The following is a 15,732-nucleotide window of genomic DNA, read 5'->3' as shown; positions in this document are numbered from 1 at the left end:
ACAGGAATAATATCTCATTTTCTTTTGGGGTGAATTGTGGATATGCATTATTTGAATTGTGTTCATAAAGAGGAAAGGAAATCACGTGTGAATCCAGTCAGTCTTTTCCAGGTTTCTTTTCAGATTTGTTTTTTGCCCTGTTGTGGTTTATTTTCCACTTTTCCCCCAAACCCTTCTTGTGGCCCTGCTCCTTTCCCTCTACCCCACTCTTGTGGGCCCCCTTGCTCTCCCTCCTGGTATTAATACAGAGGAGAGCAGGTGCTTCTTATGACAAGCAGTGAAGCAAGGAGAAAGAACAAGAGGCCTCTCTCTCTCTCTCTCTCTCTCTCTCTCTCTCTCTCTCTCTCTCTCTCTTCCCCAACAAAATGGTAGCTCCATTGTCTGCATGGCCTTGGAACAATTTGAGTAAATTCAAGGCATGTCAAAACAGAAACATTCTCTTTTGTGCTTGCTTTCAGCTTGGTTTCTGTAAATTGCAGTCGCCTTCATTACTAACCTCGTTTTCTTTTTCTTCTCCTTTTCTCTCGGGGTTATGAAACAATCAGTATTTTCTATATGCACCTCTCATAGCAATGACTTTTAGTTCTTGGGGAGAGAAGGAAGTAAAAGAGAACTGGAGCCTTCATATTCTAGCAATATGTGCACTGAGAGGTCTTGTACATCAGTTATGGTATTCATACAGCAGCATGTTATTTCTCACCAACAAATACAGAGTCATTAAACAAGGGGTGGATTACAAACAGATTGATAGAGAATGGAATTGGTGATCTTTTTTGGTTTTTTCTTTTTTTTTAGTTTCTGTCTAATTTGATCCGAAAATGGATACTGGTGTTGACAAGTACCTGTATTTTCATTACAGGGACGATTTCATCATCCTCCAAGCTTTCATGGCAGTCATTGCATGCTATTCTTTCCCTTTAATGGACAGCCTGCCGCTATTCAATTTCAAAGGACTCATTTACACACTGATACTTCATGTGGGGGTCACAGAAGTCTTGTATTATTGGATACATAGGATGTTTCACTCTGAGTACCTCTTCTGCCATTATCATTCACTCCACCATTCATCTGTAGTGACACAGTCTTTCACAGGTACATTACAGCAGAAAGCCTAAATGAATGTTTCGTTTGCTGTCTTTCTATCTTTTGGGAAGTAAACTAAGTTGATGATCTCTGCAGCCGGAATGGCCACCTTCTTGGAGCATCTAGTGTTGGGCTTGCTCATGGGGATTCCCATGCTGGGGGCATCATGGATTGGTGGTGCATCTGTCGCCATGTTCTATGGTTATGTGCTGATATTTGACTTCCTAAGGTGCATGGGACACTGCAATGTTGAAGTAATGCCAGTGTCTCTGTTTGAGCACATGCCAGTCCTTAGATACCTCATTTACACTCCAAGGTTTGTAATCCTGTGGTAGAAAAATCAAAATTTGCATCTTTTTCTTTCATCTTTGTGGAAAACTTAACACTCTAGGTTTGATTGGTATCTAGTTTTTATCTCTATCTGCTGTAATCTTGATCTTGCAATTGCTTTTCTCCATTGGACTTCGGTCCCTCGGTCTGCATTTAATGTGAAAATTTCCAATGGGACCATCCCATGTTTTTCAAGGAACACAAAGTTGAAGCATCCACTTTTCTATCTTTTTCTTTCATCTCTGTCGAAAACTTCAAAATCTAGGTTTGGTTGGTCCTTAGTTTCTGCCTTTGTCTGCTATGGTCTTGATCTTGCAGTTGCTTTTCTGCTTCGAGTTTTTATCGCTCGCTGCATTTATTGTAAAAGTTTCCAAGGGGACCTTTCCCTGTTTTATGAGGGATACAAAGTTAAAACATACACTTTTTTGCCCCTAGGATCAACTATCTTTTCACCTAGTTAACCCTCACATGGAACATATCAGTTCATTCTAATCTTGTTTATTGTTTCTTGCAGCTACCATAGTCTTCATCATACAGATATGAACTCAAATTTCTGCCTGTTTATGCCAATATATGATGTCTTTGGGAATACTCTTAACAAAAAATCATGGGAGCTCCATAGGAGCATCAGATCAGGTGGGTATCTAAACTTTGGTAGAAGAATCTGAATTACCAATTTACCATTTACCCCAATAAAGAGGTTCATGTGAAACACTGGGAATTATTTAAATGTTGGATAAGAAATTTCTCTTCTGCTGCTGCTGCTGTATCATTCATTTTTTGAAGTATATCCTCTTTGACTGTTATGGGTTTCAAGTTTTGACGGCTGAAACTAAGTCCGATGTATGGTTGTTGCAGGCAAAGATGTGAGGGTTCCAGACTTTGTTTTCCTTGCACATGCAGTTGATATGTATTCCTCTACGCATGCGCCCTTTATGGTTAGATCTTTTAGCTCACATGCATATACAACCAATCTTCTAATGCTGCTCGTGTGGCCAATTGCCTTCATAACAATGCTCGTAGCGTGGCCGTGGGGAAAGACATTCATAAATTCATTCTACTTGCTGAGGAACCGACTGCTACAAACTTGGCTTATCCCTAGGTTTGGATTTCAGGTGAACAGTTTATGCTATTAACGTCAACCTTTTTCAACCCTTCATTCAATCTTTCTTGTTTACCGTTTTTTCTTGACGTGTTTTTTAATGGTTATCTGCAGTATTTCTTACCATATGCTAGGGATGGGATCAACAGACACATTGAAGAAGCAATTTTGAGCGCAGATAAGCTTGGTGTCAAAGTCATCAGTCTTGCAGCTTTAAACAAGGTAAAATTATGGGTAATTTTATTTATAGGTGTCTAACCTATGACAAATTTACGTTTAGCTGCCTCAGTTTCCTAATATTTAATGATAAACGCCGATGTTTTCAAGAAATTGAAATTGCTCAGTTGATTGCCTTGGTTAACTTGGTATATCACCTAACTCTACTTTACTCTTTAAAACGGCACTTTTACCCTTTTCCGCTATTGTAACTCATTTTTTTAGTTACAATTAGGACAGATAAGTAGTGTCAGAGGGTAAAAGTAACACAGGCTCTGATCTGAACAAATTTTTAAATAGGTAAGCCTTTATCTTAAAATAATTTAAAATTAAGGTGCCTGAATATAAATTGCCATACTTCCTATATGTAGACTACCTAAAATCTATGAATATTGGAGTGACTATTTTAAGTTAGTATGTGCAACTATTCAACCATATATCAAGATAATCTCAATGGTCACCTGCCTTGACCTTTCCTAGGGCAGGATGTCATGGAGGAACAAATACTAAGGGAGTAGGAACTACAAAGCTGACAGACTTTATTTGTCTCCTTTTCCTAGGGCAAGATTATGGAGTCTATACCATAATTGTGGGCTGTTGTTTTTTTGTTGGTTCATGGTCTGAATTATTGGCAAACATTTACCACATGGGCACTGCCCATTTTTTACCATCTCTCCCATGTAATTATACCATATTGCATCAGTCTGTCCACAGCATGATGTAACAACAAATGTTGCATTATGCCATTTATTGTAAAGTTTTTTCATGATGTTGGTAGCTTTAATTAGCTTCTACTTGTTTCTCATCTCAGAACGAAGCTCTCAATGGAGGAGGCACACTGTTTGTCCAAAAACACCCAGATTTAAGAGTAAGAGTTGTTCATGGGAACACATTAACTGCCGCAGTTATTCTTAATAAAATCCCAAAGGATGTCAAGGAGGTGTTCTTGACAGGGGCCACCTCTAAATTGGGAAGAGCCATTGCACTCTATCTATGCAGACATGGCGTCAGGGTCCTGGTATGTGTCTTCAATTATAGATAATAATAGTTTGTTGATCAAGTTAATGATCAACCAATTAACTGATTAATGGAAGTCATTAATGTGCTTATGTTTTGCTTCTGTTGCAGATGCTTACTCTCTCTACTGAGAGGTTCCAAGCCATACAAAAGGAAGCCCCTACTGAGTGCCAGAAATTTCTTGTCCAAGTAACAAAATACCGGGCTGCTCAGAATTGCAAGGTAACAAAGAAGAAGAAAAAAAAAAACACGACCAAGTAAAAATAAGAACAGCGGCAGCTAATAGAAAAAATAAATAAAAACTTCCTATTATTTCAATCACAAAGTTGAAAATAGATGATGGCCCACGAGGGATCTGTCTTCCTGGTTAGGGGCTTTTGTCACCTGACGTGAGACTACTACGGTATTTGGAACCCACACTAATTGGTCCCACTATATAGTTGCCCAGAATACTGCTCTATACCTGTAGCTGGTTTGATAACAAGTGAAATCGATCTCTTGACATCTCGGACCTCCAGAGTCCAGACTAGGGGTGTCATAAGGTTGGTTTTACCCGGACCAACGGTATAGGGTCCGGATATGGTGATAAATAAGAAGACCCGATTAAGACCCGGGTCTGAACCCAAAGGTCTGATTAATACATGGACCTGGGTATAGTTTGTGAAATTTTATATCAGGTCCGAACCAAATCCGACCCCCAGGGTCTTATACTGGGTGTCAGCTTGAGAAAGGGGTGACACTCGCAAGAATAGAACCCTGACTGCCCGTCTGACAGCCACACCTACCAACTTGGGACTGCCCTGTAGAGAACTTGAATGTTTCATCTGGAGCAGTCGGTTCCGGATACTAATCGCAATGCGGGCCATTGGATTCATCACCATCCATCAGGATGTTTTACTCACACATACCATTTAGCTTTCACCCCAAGTGAAGATGATGCTTGTCTCATCATCATATTACAATAACGGGGGCTCCGGTTGTCTGATAGAAGCAGCTAGTGCACATCACCTTGTGTTGGCACGTTGTAGGTTCAAAACTCAATGGTGTAGTTTATAAGTGGCAGGGGTGTGCCTAACCCCAGCTTGCCTTTCAAAAAAATAAAAATAAAAACAATATTTCTATTAGTGTTACTTCTTTACTGCTCTAAAATAGACAATTATTTTTCCTTTCCTATTTTATTTTCCTTCTTCCCTATTTTTATTTTCAGACATGGATAATTGGGAAATGGCTTTCACAAAGGGAACAAAGATGGGCCCCAAGTGGGACCCATTTCCACCAGTTCGTGGTGCCGCCCGTCCTTAGGACAAGAAGAGATTGCACCTACAACAAGCTAGCAGCCATGAGGCTGCCTGATGACGTTCAAGGATTAGGTTCATGTGAGGTAAGCCATTTGCTGGATTGGGTTGTGCTCTTTATGATCACCATATTTTGTGTTGTAACCAGTGTTGAAATAGAATCGGCCCGATACTTATCGTACGATACTGACGTGAATCAGCTAATTTTTAATAAATATAAAAGCTAGCTTAAAATTATTTTTAATACTATTTTAATATCTTTAACACATGTCATGCTCTGATTGACACGTAATATTTCTTAATTATTTTTTAGCTGATTCAGAACGATTCACTTGAGAATTTGGTATCGGGCGAATTCACTTGGTCAAACGATACAGGTCCGATTCCGATACTGACAACACTGGTTGTAACCGTGCATTGTGCACATTCAAAATGGACCCAAGTTAGGGAAAATTTTCAAAATGGCAACAAAGTCCCATTTATGTAAATAAAAAGTAGACCTTTAAATCAAATATTACCTATTTATTTCCCAATATATAAAATATACTCTTGGTCTTATATGCCAACTTGAGTTTGGTAGGCTTATGATTAGATTAGCCTAACAAAAATTATGACTTTAGTAATATCTTATTTATCTTTAAAATGTGTTGATCATCCTCGTGGCACAATAAATTGGATTAGCCTAACAAAAAGTGGTGTCAAACTTTGGATGAGAAGAAAGAAAAAGTAATTGATAAATTTTTTAAGGTGATATTTGATTTTTTTGCTAGAAATTTAATGCCAAAACTGTTCGAAGGTCTTCTGATTAACTATAATAAAGTTTATGCAATATTTGAAATTTTCAAAACAAAGTCTTACATTGGAAATACGTTGAAAGCTTAGGTGCCAATTTGAGAAAAACCATTTATTTCAATTATTTGCTACGTACACGAATTTATTTGGATGTTCATTTTGGATCAGTACACGATGGAGAGGAGCACTGTCCATGCATGCCATGCAGGAGGGCTGGTTCATCTTCTAGAAGGGTGGGACCACCACGAAGTGGGGGGCATCGACGTGGACAAGATCGACCTAGTGTGGAGCTCTGCACTAAAACATGGACTAAGACCAGTTTCTTAAGATTAGATATCATAAAAAAATAAAATAAAAAATTGTACTTTTTTATTTTTTTCTTGTTCAAGCCTTTGTTTCATGGCGTCATGTCTACGTATATTGATGCCATGTTGATGTCTTCTACATGTACTATTTGCATGTTTTATCCGGATTTATTCGCCAGTAGCTTTTCTTTTTTTTGATATTTAATAAGAAAAAACCTTGGTTGTGGTGGTGGGGACCGATACAGAATGATGCCCAAGAAGTTAAAACCCCTCAGCTACCGTTCTATTGCGCACCAAATGCTTGCTGCTTTAGCCTTGCAGCAAAGGGGTGCATATTCCAGATATCAAACTCTCAATGTCCTTCAGCTCTTTAATGCGCCAACCCACACTCTTTCGGGCCTTTCTTAAGGGTTATTTTTAATATGCAATATATATATATATATATATATATTGATAACTAGAATTTGTAAACCAGCAAAATATATAAACTGGTATGCACCAAGATTTTTATTATTATTTTTTTAAATTTCATCGTAAGGATGTGATCTAGATGCTTGGTTTTATAGAAACAGACTCTTAAGATCATCCGATTACTATGTATAAGAAGGATCTTTTATGGCTTGAAAATCTATGGCTCAGAATTTTCATAAATATTGAAGCATACAAAATCACATTTCTTGATCCAATAGTTGATTATGAGAAAATGGACCACACCAAATGCATCTTCTTGGTTAGATTTGCAAAAAAATGTATGAAAATCTCAGTTCATACTAGTTTACATATTTCAGTTTTCATATATATATATATATATATATATATATAAAGTGTGTGTGTGTGAGAGAGAGAGAGAGATGCAAACGTGCTGAATGAAACAAACTAAATGAATTTCTGAACTTTTTTTTTTGTTTTATTTTTAACTTTTAACCCTGCATGTGATATACGTACTTGATTTTATAGGTATCAGTTCTTAGAGGCTTAGAGCATCCGATTCTGACACACAAGTGGGTTTTTTTAAGGTTCAAAAAATCAATGGTCACATCTACAGGAACAAAATTATGAAAAAATCACAAAAAAAACTAAAAAACTCATTTAACATGTTTCATTTAGAATATTTCAAACATTTGTGTATCCCACCAACTCATTCCTCTTAATTTCTTGATAAATGATAACTATACCCAAGCTATATATATATATATATATATATATATATATATATATATATATATATATATATATATATATATATATATATATATATATATGCAGAAAAGTGATAGCCTGCCGTTGTTTTCAGGTTGTTTTCTTCAAATCTGACCCTGACCCTGCATATGTGTTTGGTAGGGTCTATTTGCTAGGAAAATAGACTTGGATCATATTTTTTTGATAAAAAAATATGTTTTTTAAGCAAATAATTTTTTTTGTAAATCTTAGATGGTTGACTTTAAACCTTATAAAAAAAAGCTACCTACAAATTATAATCCATCCAAGAGTCTATTACTATAAAATCAAGCATGTAAAACACATCTATACGGTCAAATTTAACGAAAACATAAAAAAAAAAACTTTCAAAAGCCCGATAGGCTGGCTATAGGATACAAAAGTGGTAGGCATCTACCACTAATATATATATATATATGAGAAAATATTTGCTAGTAAGGAACAAATGAGCTAGAAGTCATAGGTGCAAGTTGTATGGACTTAATCTAACCATATATAGATATGTTCAACATGACTTGTTTGCTAAGGATCAAGCCTTAGATCACGCTGTTTTAAGTAAAAATGCGATCTTTTGAGTTATGAAATTTTAGCACATTGTGGGCCATTGATTTTTAGACCCTTTTAAAAACCTAATTACTTGCCATAATCACATGACTCAAAACAAGATTCCTATTAAACAAATCATGTAGATCACATCCATGACATTTCATCTAAAAAAATTTGCAAAATTTTAAAGAAAAAAGTGATTTCTACTCCTTAATTCCTTACCTCCATTAGTAACCAATATTTACCTCATAATCACATGATTTCATTATTGTTATTATTTTTAAAGGCCAGCTGGAGTTAGGCGGACCCTACCAGTTCTACACAACTATACCATTGGCTTTTGAACCTGCAATGTCCCAACACAGGGTGATATGTACTAGCTGCTCCTACTAGACAAGCGTAGCCCCCATTGGCAATTAGGATTCCATTATTGCTCTCTACATGGTAGTGAGAATGAATCAACAAATTGCAGTTCCTAGGTGTGTGGCCTTTGGACCATACGCCAAGCCTGGCCAATTTCATTTCAACTTGGGATGTGGACACATGAACCTTATCTTCAGTCCACGGCCCAACAATTGCGTGTCCTTACTCTTTATTGCATGTCAAAAATAATCCCTAAGAACCAATGGGGGGCTCCGTTTGTTTGGTAGGAGCACCTTGTGTTGGGACGTTGCAGGTTCAAAACCCAATGGTATAATTGTATAATTGGTAGGGGTCTGCCTAACCCAGCTTGCCTAACAAAATAATAATAATAATAGTAATCGCTAAGAAGGTGCCCTAAGGGCACCTCACACCCTTTTTTTTTTTTTTTCAACGACTGGAAACTACCGTCATGGTTCGGACATCCCATTGCAAGTCGATTGGTGATACCCCGACTGTGGCCCTGTTTCTGTATCCACAATGTAAATGTCACGAGCACTCACCCTGCCCCATTGAGGATAGTAGCTCTGACCTTGTGGCAAGGAACACACAACCCGGATATTGAACTTGTAATTCCATCCCTTGTGGGCTCAGGGTATGCACCCTTTGTCACAAAGATAAAGCAGCAGTTTCTCTGAAAGGCAAAGAGAGATGTTTTGGGGTTTTATGCTGCTAGGCATCACGACCATAACTGGATAGGGATTTCCAGTGTGGCAGGTCTCTTGACCTTTTTTGAATTTATAACCCGAAGAAACCGCCCTTGGCATGATGACCTGTTCGCACTGGCTCAGCCTACCATACCTACAGTCGTCGTGCCGGCAGCATAAAACTCTAAGGCTAGGACCCCTGGCCTATGCATGATATACAGCAGTTTTGCTCAAACTTACAGTACTTTTTGTTTGTTTCAAATAGAAAGTTGGAGTTTGGCAGACCCAAACAAGCCATTGTTGGATTTTTGGATTGGATCCAACTTGATGTGACCCGTATTGACTCAAAAACATCAAAGGGTTGTTCAGATCTTAGAGGTTATGTCTAACAGTTATGCGAATATAAAGATGTCACATAACTGTCAATCAATGTGGTAATCATAACCAACATATATGTTGTCATTTTCTCATTCTCTCTGCGATTCAAAGGTCCTGCTCACCTCTCAACCTAACAGTCTGGGCTCATCGAGCGCGTTGGTTGGTTGGTTGGTTGGTTGAGGTGAACGCTGACAACCACCTCCATCGAAGCTTCTTCTGAATCATCCATGGCTGCTTTTGAAGGTGTCCGACCGTATATCATCAGACTGAATTTTGAAGGTGGATGTCTCCAACAGCAGTTCATCCCGAACACCCAGTGTTATAGAATTCTGAGAAACTAGTTCAGATGGGTGCCCCAGCAGCGCACGCTTCAAAAAAGAATTGTGGATCGGTCCAGGAAGATCTGGTCGATCACCCTCGTAACCCATTTTAAGATTCAAATACTTCAAGGGGCTGCGTTTCGGGTCAAGACAGATAGGGTGGCCCCGATTAACATCAGATTGGTTCAGTAGTTCCCTAAACCCATCAAAGGCCTGAAGCAACAGTTTTATGGGAGGATAAACCAAAAAACGAGAATGGGAACAGGTTAGGCAAGAAGGAAAGGTAGCCAACGTAGGGAAAATCATAGGCCAAAAAGGAAAAAATAGTGGAAGTGAGAATGGTCTGGCAGGCCGAGCGTGCGAGGAAGAAACGAGGAGTCAGACCTGAAGATGGTAACCAGGTCGGAGCCCCCCAATCCCAACAAATCGACTTTATAGTGGGGTTAGCCTTGGTTTGAATGTGAGAGGGGAGGAAGAGTGGGCCGAAGGGCCACCGTCATTAAAAGGACACGACAAAAGAGAAGTGGTTTTGGTCTTCGGGAATCACACAACAATAATAGGTTCTCGGGTTTGAAGCAGGGGTAATCAATTGAGTCATGGGAACCAGATGATAGTTTGGTGGCTGCCGGAGACCGGCATCTCACCCCCCGAAAACCTACAGTCTGGCCAACAGCAAGAGCACGAGCATCAGGAACTTGAGTTGCAGTAAACGTATCAGCTTTGATGGTCAGCCCTCTGGACCCCCCGGAGCAGAGCTGCATGGCTCGCCAATAGAAGCTACCTAAAACATGCACAGGGGTCAATGTTAAAAGATATTCCCGGCCAAGTGGCATGAAAAATCTATTGGAAGATCTGGCAGGACCATAGTAGATTGGACGCCATTTCCACACAACAATGACAAAGAGGACATCTATTAGCAAGATGAATTCCAATCTTTTGCAATACATCCTGCGTATCGACTAGTGACCAAGCAAAAAAATTTGCACAAGGGGAGGCTCTTCTGGACCGAAGTGTTTGTTGGGGGAACCAGTCCATTTCGGCTTTTAGAGTTGCCGCTTAACATGATGCAAATTTTTTTGTAAGAAAGTATTATATATAGATCGAAGTTCACAACAGTTGTATATATGGGTGCTATCATGCCCGCTATGTCAGAAAAACAAAGGGACACAAAATGGGACAGAAAAACGAAAAAATAGGAAATACAAAGAAGAAAGCGAGAACAAAAACCACAGGGTCAGGATCTGATCAAAAGAACGCTCGATTCCTCCTAATCTAGTCTATCGAGGATCTAGGCCATTTGGAGTGGGCCCTGTCTAAAACTTTCCATCGTAGTCGATCCACAGGAGCAGCCCATTCACTGTTCAGGACCCTCTGATTTTGTTCATTCTATATAAGCTTCCACGCCGTTAGCAAGCAGACACGCCAAACGAATTTTTCAGCATTTCCCTCTTCCGTCTACATGACCACTTAAATTGAGGTGAAGATCACCCCAAGCACATTCTAACATGTGCCTCACATAGTTACATTCCCCAAAAAGGTGGGATACTGATTCCTCTGCATGCTGGCATAAACTGCCCAAGAGAGATCCCATGCCTCTTTAACCTGCTTTCTGTGTTGAGCTTTTTATGCAGAATTTTCCACCCAGCTGAGAGAGCCTCTTAGAGGAAGCCCCTTCCCGTAACGCCTTTTTGAGGAGCCATTGAGCAGTCGGTGCACCCAAAGCTCTATAGAATGAGGAAGCAACATAACATGATGCAGTTGAGATGTGGCCTTTGCTCTTAGGCTTACATTGGATGAAGGGTTTATTGTTACATGCTTTGATGTTTTGCTTGAATAGCTCAAATTGCTTTAAAATACCCTTCCAAACAGGTGACCCCTTCTTTCATGATCCACACGACTGCCAAGATAACACATTACCATGCAGTTTAACGAAACTGAAATGGGGGCGACTGCCAAGATAACACATTACCATGCAGTTTAACAAAACTGAAATGGGGGAGATCTCAGTGGTGATCCGCCACCACCAATTACACAATAACGCCTTGTTGAGGTGCACAAGCTTGGGTATGCCCAAGCCATCCGTTCGGACAGGCAAAGAAACATTCTTACAAGTGACTAAAGCTTGGGTCGGGTTCACACACACGTCAACAATTTTAGGCAACCGGATGATACGAAGGAGATGCGAAGGAATTATGCACAGTAGTACATGCTTGATAAGCATCACACAACCAAGTTTAGAAAGGCCGGTAGCCTTGCAGCTTGGATGCAATTCTGTTCTCAATTTTAGCCCAAAGAGATGCAAGCTGCCTACCTTCAATGACAAAAAACCATGGTATTCTATCTGCAATACCTTGGTTTGACAACCATACATATCCCTTGGGAAAGAGGTTATTTCTCGAGTGGCATTGAGCATTACGATGCTACATTTATCCTCGCTAATGGTGAGGTTGGACAACAACACAAAAATCTTTAACAGTAGACACATCTTGGTGATTTGCGATGTGGAGGCACACTCGAAAATATGCGCATCATTTGCGAACAGAATCATAGAAAAATGTTTGAGGCCTTGCAAGCGTAGGTCATTAATAAAACCAATCGACATGGCTTTCCTGAAGAGTGCATTTAAGCTTTCTTCAATGATGTTGAATAGGAGGGGTGAGAGTGGGCACCCTTGTCGTGATCCTCTCTTTATAGGAAAAGACTTTTCACGGTCTCAATTAATCGAGATTGCTAGTTGAGCATTGGAGACTAACTCAAAAACCCAACTTGTAAATCTGTCTCTAAATCCCATGTTCATCATAAATGAATGCAAGAAGGACCAATTGACTGTATCAAAAGCTTTCATGATGTCAAGTTTAAGCATGAAGAAGAGCTGGTTCTGCTTTAAGAGCGTGTGCTACCTCATTCGCCAACATCCTACAATCATGAATATGTCGGCCCAATTACAAGAAAGCCCCTTGGAAGGGTGAACTTAGTGAATTGAGCTCGAACTTCATGCAATCCGCCAATAGCTTTTAGAGTGCCAAGTAGGGGAATGGCTTGAGATCACAAGATGTCCTCAATTGCATGTCTTTAGAAATGAGAATAAAGTCGACCCTATTCAGCTCCTTCAAAAACTTGTTGTTTATATGAAACTGATAGACCATATGACATGGATCTCGCTTTACAACAATTCCAAAATCCTTAAAGAAATGGGAAGCGAATTCGTCAGGTCCTAGTGCCTTACCCGAGGGTAGTGACCACAACTCAAATTTGATTTCATCCTCCCCAAAGGGTCGCTCAAGTACATGAGGCGATGTTGCACTGAGCTTACAGAATGTGGATGATGAGAACACACCCTTTGCATGTAGGATATGGAAAATAGTGATTCAAAATATGCAGCAGAAGCAAGGAGCACTAGTGAGCCAACATAGTGTTGATCACCAATTGTGAGAAGTGGGATCCGGTTGAGAATTCTTTTGTGCTAAGCTTTCATGTGAAAAAATTGTGTATTCAGAGTCACCCTATTTTAGCCATTGCACATGCTATCGATGTTTCTATCTGATTTCCCTGCACGTTCACTATTCTTTGATGCAAGATATGGGACTATCAACTTCAAAGAGAGTCACGTCCATTTGAGAGGACAATGCTAGTTCATCTTTGTCTAAGGTTTCCTGCTCCTTTACCCATGATGTGATTTCTCTCCTTAGAAGTTTTAATATCTAGGCCAACCAAAATGTTGCCCAGTAGCCTAGTTATTGTGTTTCCTAGGTATTTTCAATCAACTCAAACTCTGGGATGTGTATTCAATCCTCAATCCTCAAGTGTGAAGTACCTCTTACTTAGCAGGATTGAACCATGTTGGATAAGCACTATGAACCTCCCCTCACTGTGTGAGGGGATAAAGATATGCATGAGACCATTGGGAGCGATAGGGGTTATCTGATCTTTACTATCAAGGATTATCCTTCCAAATGAGTGTGACAAGGGCATTGCCCTACTGTATATACAGTGTACCTATGCTCCTCTAAAAGGTATGAAGTAAGGTTGTTTTGTGTTCATAGATGTAGGCCTTCCATGGCCGAACCATGTTAAAGGTGTCTTCATATCTCTCTCTCTCTCTCTCTCTCTCTCTCCTAGTCTCTACACTCTTGGATTCTTCATTGTATCAAAGCAGGGGAGATCTCCCTACATTAAACTCGTTGATTATCATCCCCACGAAGCCTTTCCTCCATGCTGAACTGCTGCTGCTGCAAGAGACTGACTGTTGACACTGGTTCTAAGGGTGTAGTCCCTTGTTCACCACCATCATTGATGTTGCCAGTCATCCTTGACCACTACTGCAGATGGTGGTCCTGCCACTACATCCATATTGTCCACTATCATTGTCAGTTTATTATTTTCTCTACTATCGAAGAACATACTTGAGAATGAGGTCAATCCCTTCTATCTTTATTCACTGCTTATGGTTATAGATGAAGGAGAGGTCACCATTCCAATCACATCCTTAGCAAACAAGTCCCTTACATCAGATCAGATCAATCCAAGCTTGAAGATCACTACCATTCCCTTGAATGACACCAACTATCTCTCATGGAACAAATTTGCCTCACTATAGCTGGGTCACGTTAATGAAAAAAAAACCAACCCCCGTTGCCTCAGATCCAGCCTTCGAGGAATGGCAATTCTTAGACTACCTCATCATGTCTTGGTTGTTGAACTCAATGGAACCGAGAATCATCGAGGGATTCCTCTTTCTGAACTCTGCTGCTGACATCTGGTATGCTGCCAAAGAAATCTATGGGAAGCAATACAATCTTGCCAGATGATATCAACTCCCTCATGACATCAACAACCTAAAGAAACTCAATAGTCCGTTCAATGAATACTTGGGCTTTCTCAAGGCAATATGGGACGAGCTCGACTTGTACTCTCCCACTACCTACAACCATGCTACGATTCGAAAATGGCATGAGCAGGACAAGATATTTCAGATACTTGCCAATCTCGACTCTTATTATGAGGCCATGAGGAGTCAAATCCTTATGACCCAGGAGCTCCTATCCCTAAAAGTCGTCTACTCTACCATCCTAAGAGAAGAAGCTAGAAGAAAGGTGAATGCTACTAAGCTGAAGCCCCAAAACCTTAGAGAGAAATCAACCTTCATTGTCAAGAAAGAAGAAAAAGATCGTTCACATAACAAGAATCATCCCGACAAGTCAAAGTTCAAAGGCAAGAAAATTTTCTGCACCTATTGTAAGAAGGAAGGTCACACTAGGGATCGGTGTTGGAAAATCATAGGCAAGCTCAGGACGTCCAAAAACAACTTAGACAAGAGAAATAGCACTGCAACTCATATTGCCAATAGCAACATTGACCCCCCTCTTACCCTTGGAGCCTCTCAAAGCTATTGCAGGCTATCACTAAAGGCAATGCAACAGTTATGGCAATAGCTCCGGCAATTATAAACAAATCCTCTATGGACAAGTCAGGTAGTCACTCATCCCTCTTATCTACTAATACTCAAAATACATGGGTTATTGATTCAGAAGCTATCAATCACATGACCAATATGGAAACCAGTCCCAACAAGAGCTTGGTTACCATTTCCAATGGCTCTCACATTGTTGTTCATGGGGTAGGAAAAATCCAGTTTTTTGAGGCATAACAGGAGAAGTTCTCTACATTCCCTCTCTCGCTTCTAACCTCATGTCAATCTGCAAAATAATCATATCCCATAACTGCAATGCAATGTTCTTCCCTACTAATGTAGGATCGCTCAATGGGGATGATGATTGGTGAGAGTAAGGAGTCTCGTGGGCTCTATGTCTTGGATTTTGGATGCAAGTTGCTCATTTCCAACCATGATTCTATAATAACTTTTTTCTTTAATTTAAATCTTTTTTGAGTTAAACAAAAAAACTGTAACTATTTTGTAATTTCAAAAAAATAGATCCACTATTTATGAAAAACATTAATCAGAAACCCTATTCTAGAATAATTTCAACAAATAAGTCTGAAAAGGAAAATATCTAAAACAAAACTACTATTTGGAAATTTCTTAAGCCTTTAATAGAAAATGTT

General features: G+C 39.6%; 1 protein-coding gene across 1 annotated transcript; it reads left to right on the top strand.

Moving 5' to 3' along the window:
• The first annotated feature begins 365 nt into the window (after positions 1-365).
• LOC149838780 (very-long-chain aldehyde decarbonylase CER3-like) lies at positions 366-6,162 on the top strand. Its single transcript, XM_090007792.1, has 11 exons — positions 366-416; positions 546-763; positions 860-1,092; positions 1,180-1,399; positions 1,928-2,049; positions 2,272-2,528; positions 2,630-2,737; positions 3,543-3,749; positions 3,860-3,970; positions 4,956-5,129; positions 6,004-6,162. Exons 1-11 carry the CDS (start codon positions 366-368, stop codon positions 6,160-6,162), a joined length of 1,860 nt encoding a protein of 619 aa, XP_089863918.1.
• The last annotated feature ends 9,570 nt before the right edge of the window (positions 6,163-15,732 follow it).

This window comes from Nuphar pumila, chromosome 5 (assembly GCF_984573655.1).
Source record: "Nuphar pumila chromosome 5, dmNupPumi1.hap1.1, whole genome shotgun sequence".
NCBI lineage: Eukaryota > Viridiplantae > Streptophyta > Magnoliopsida > Nymphaeales > Nymphaeaceae > Nuphar > Nuphar pumila.
This window is presented reverse-complemented; position numbering and strand designations above follow the sequence as displayed.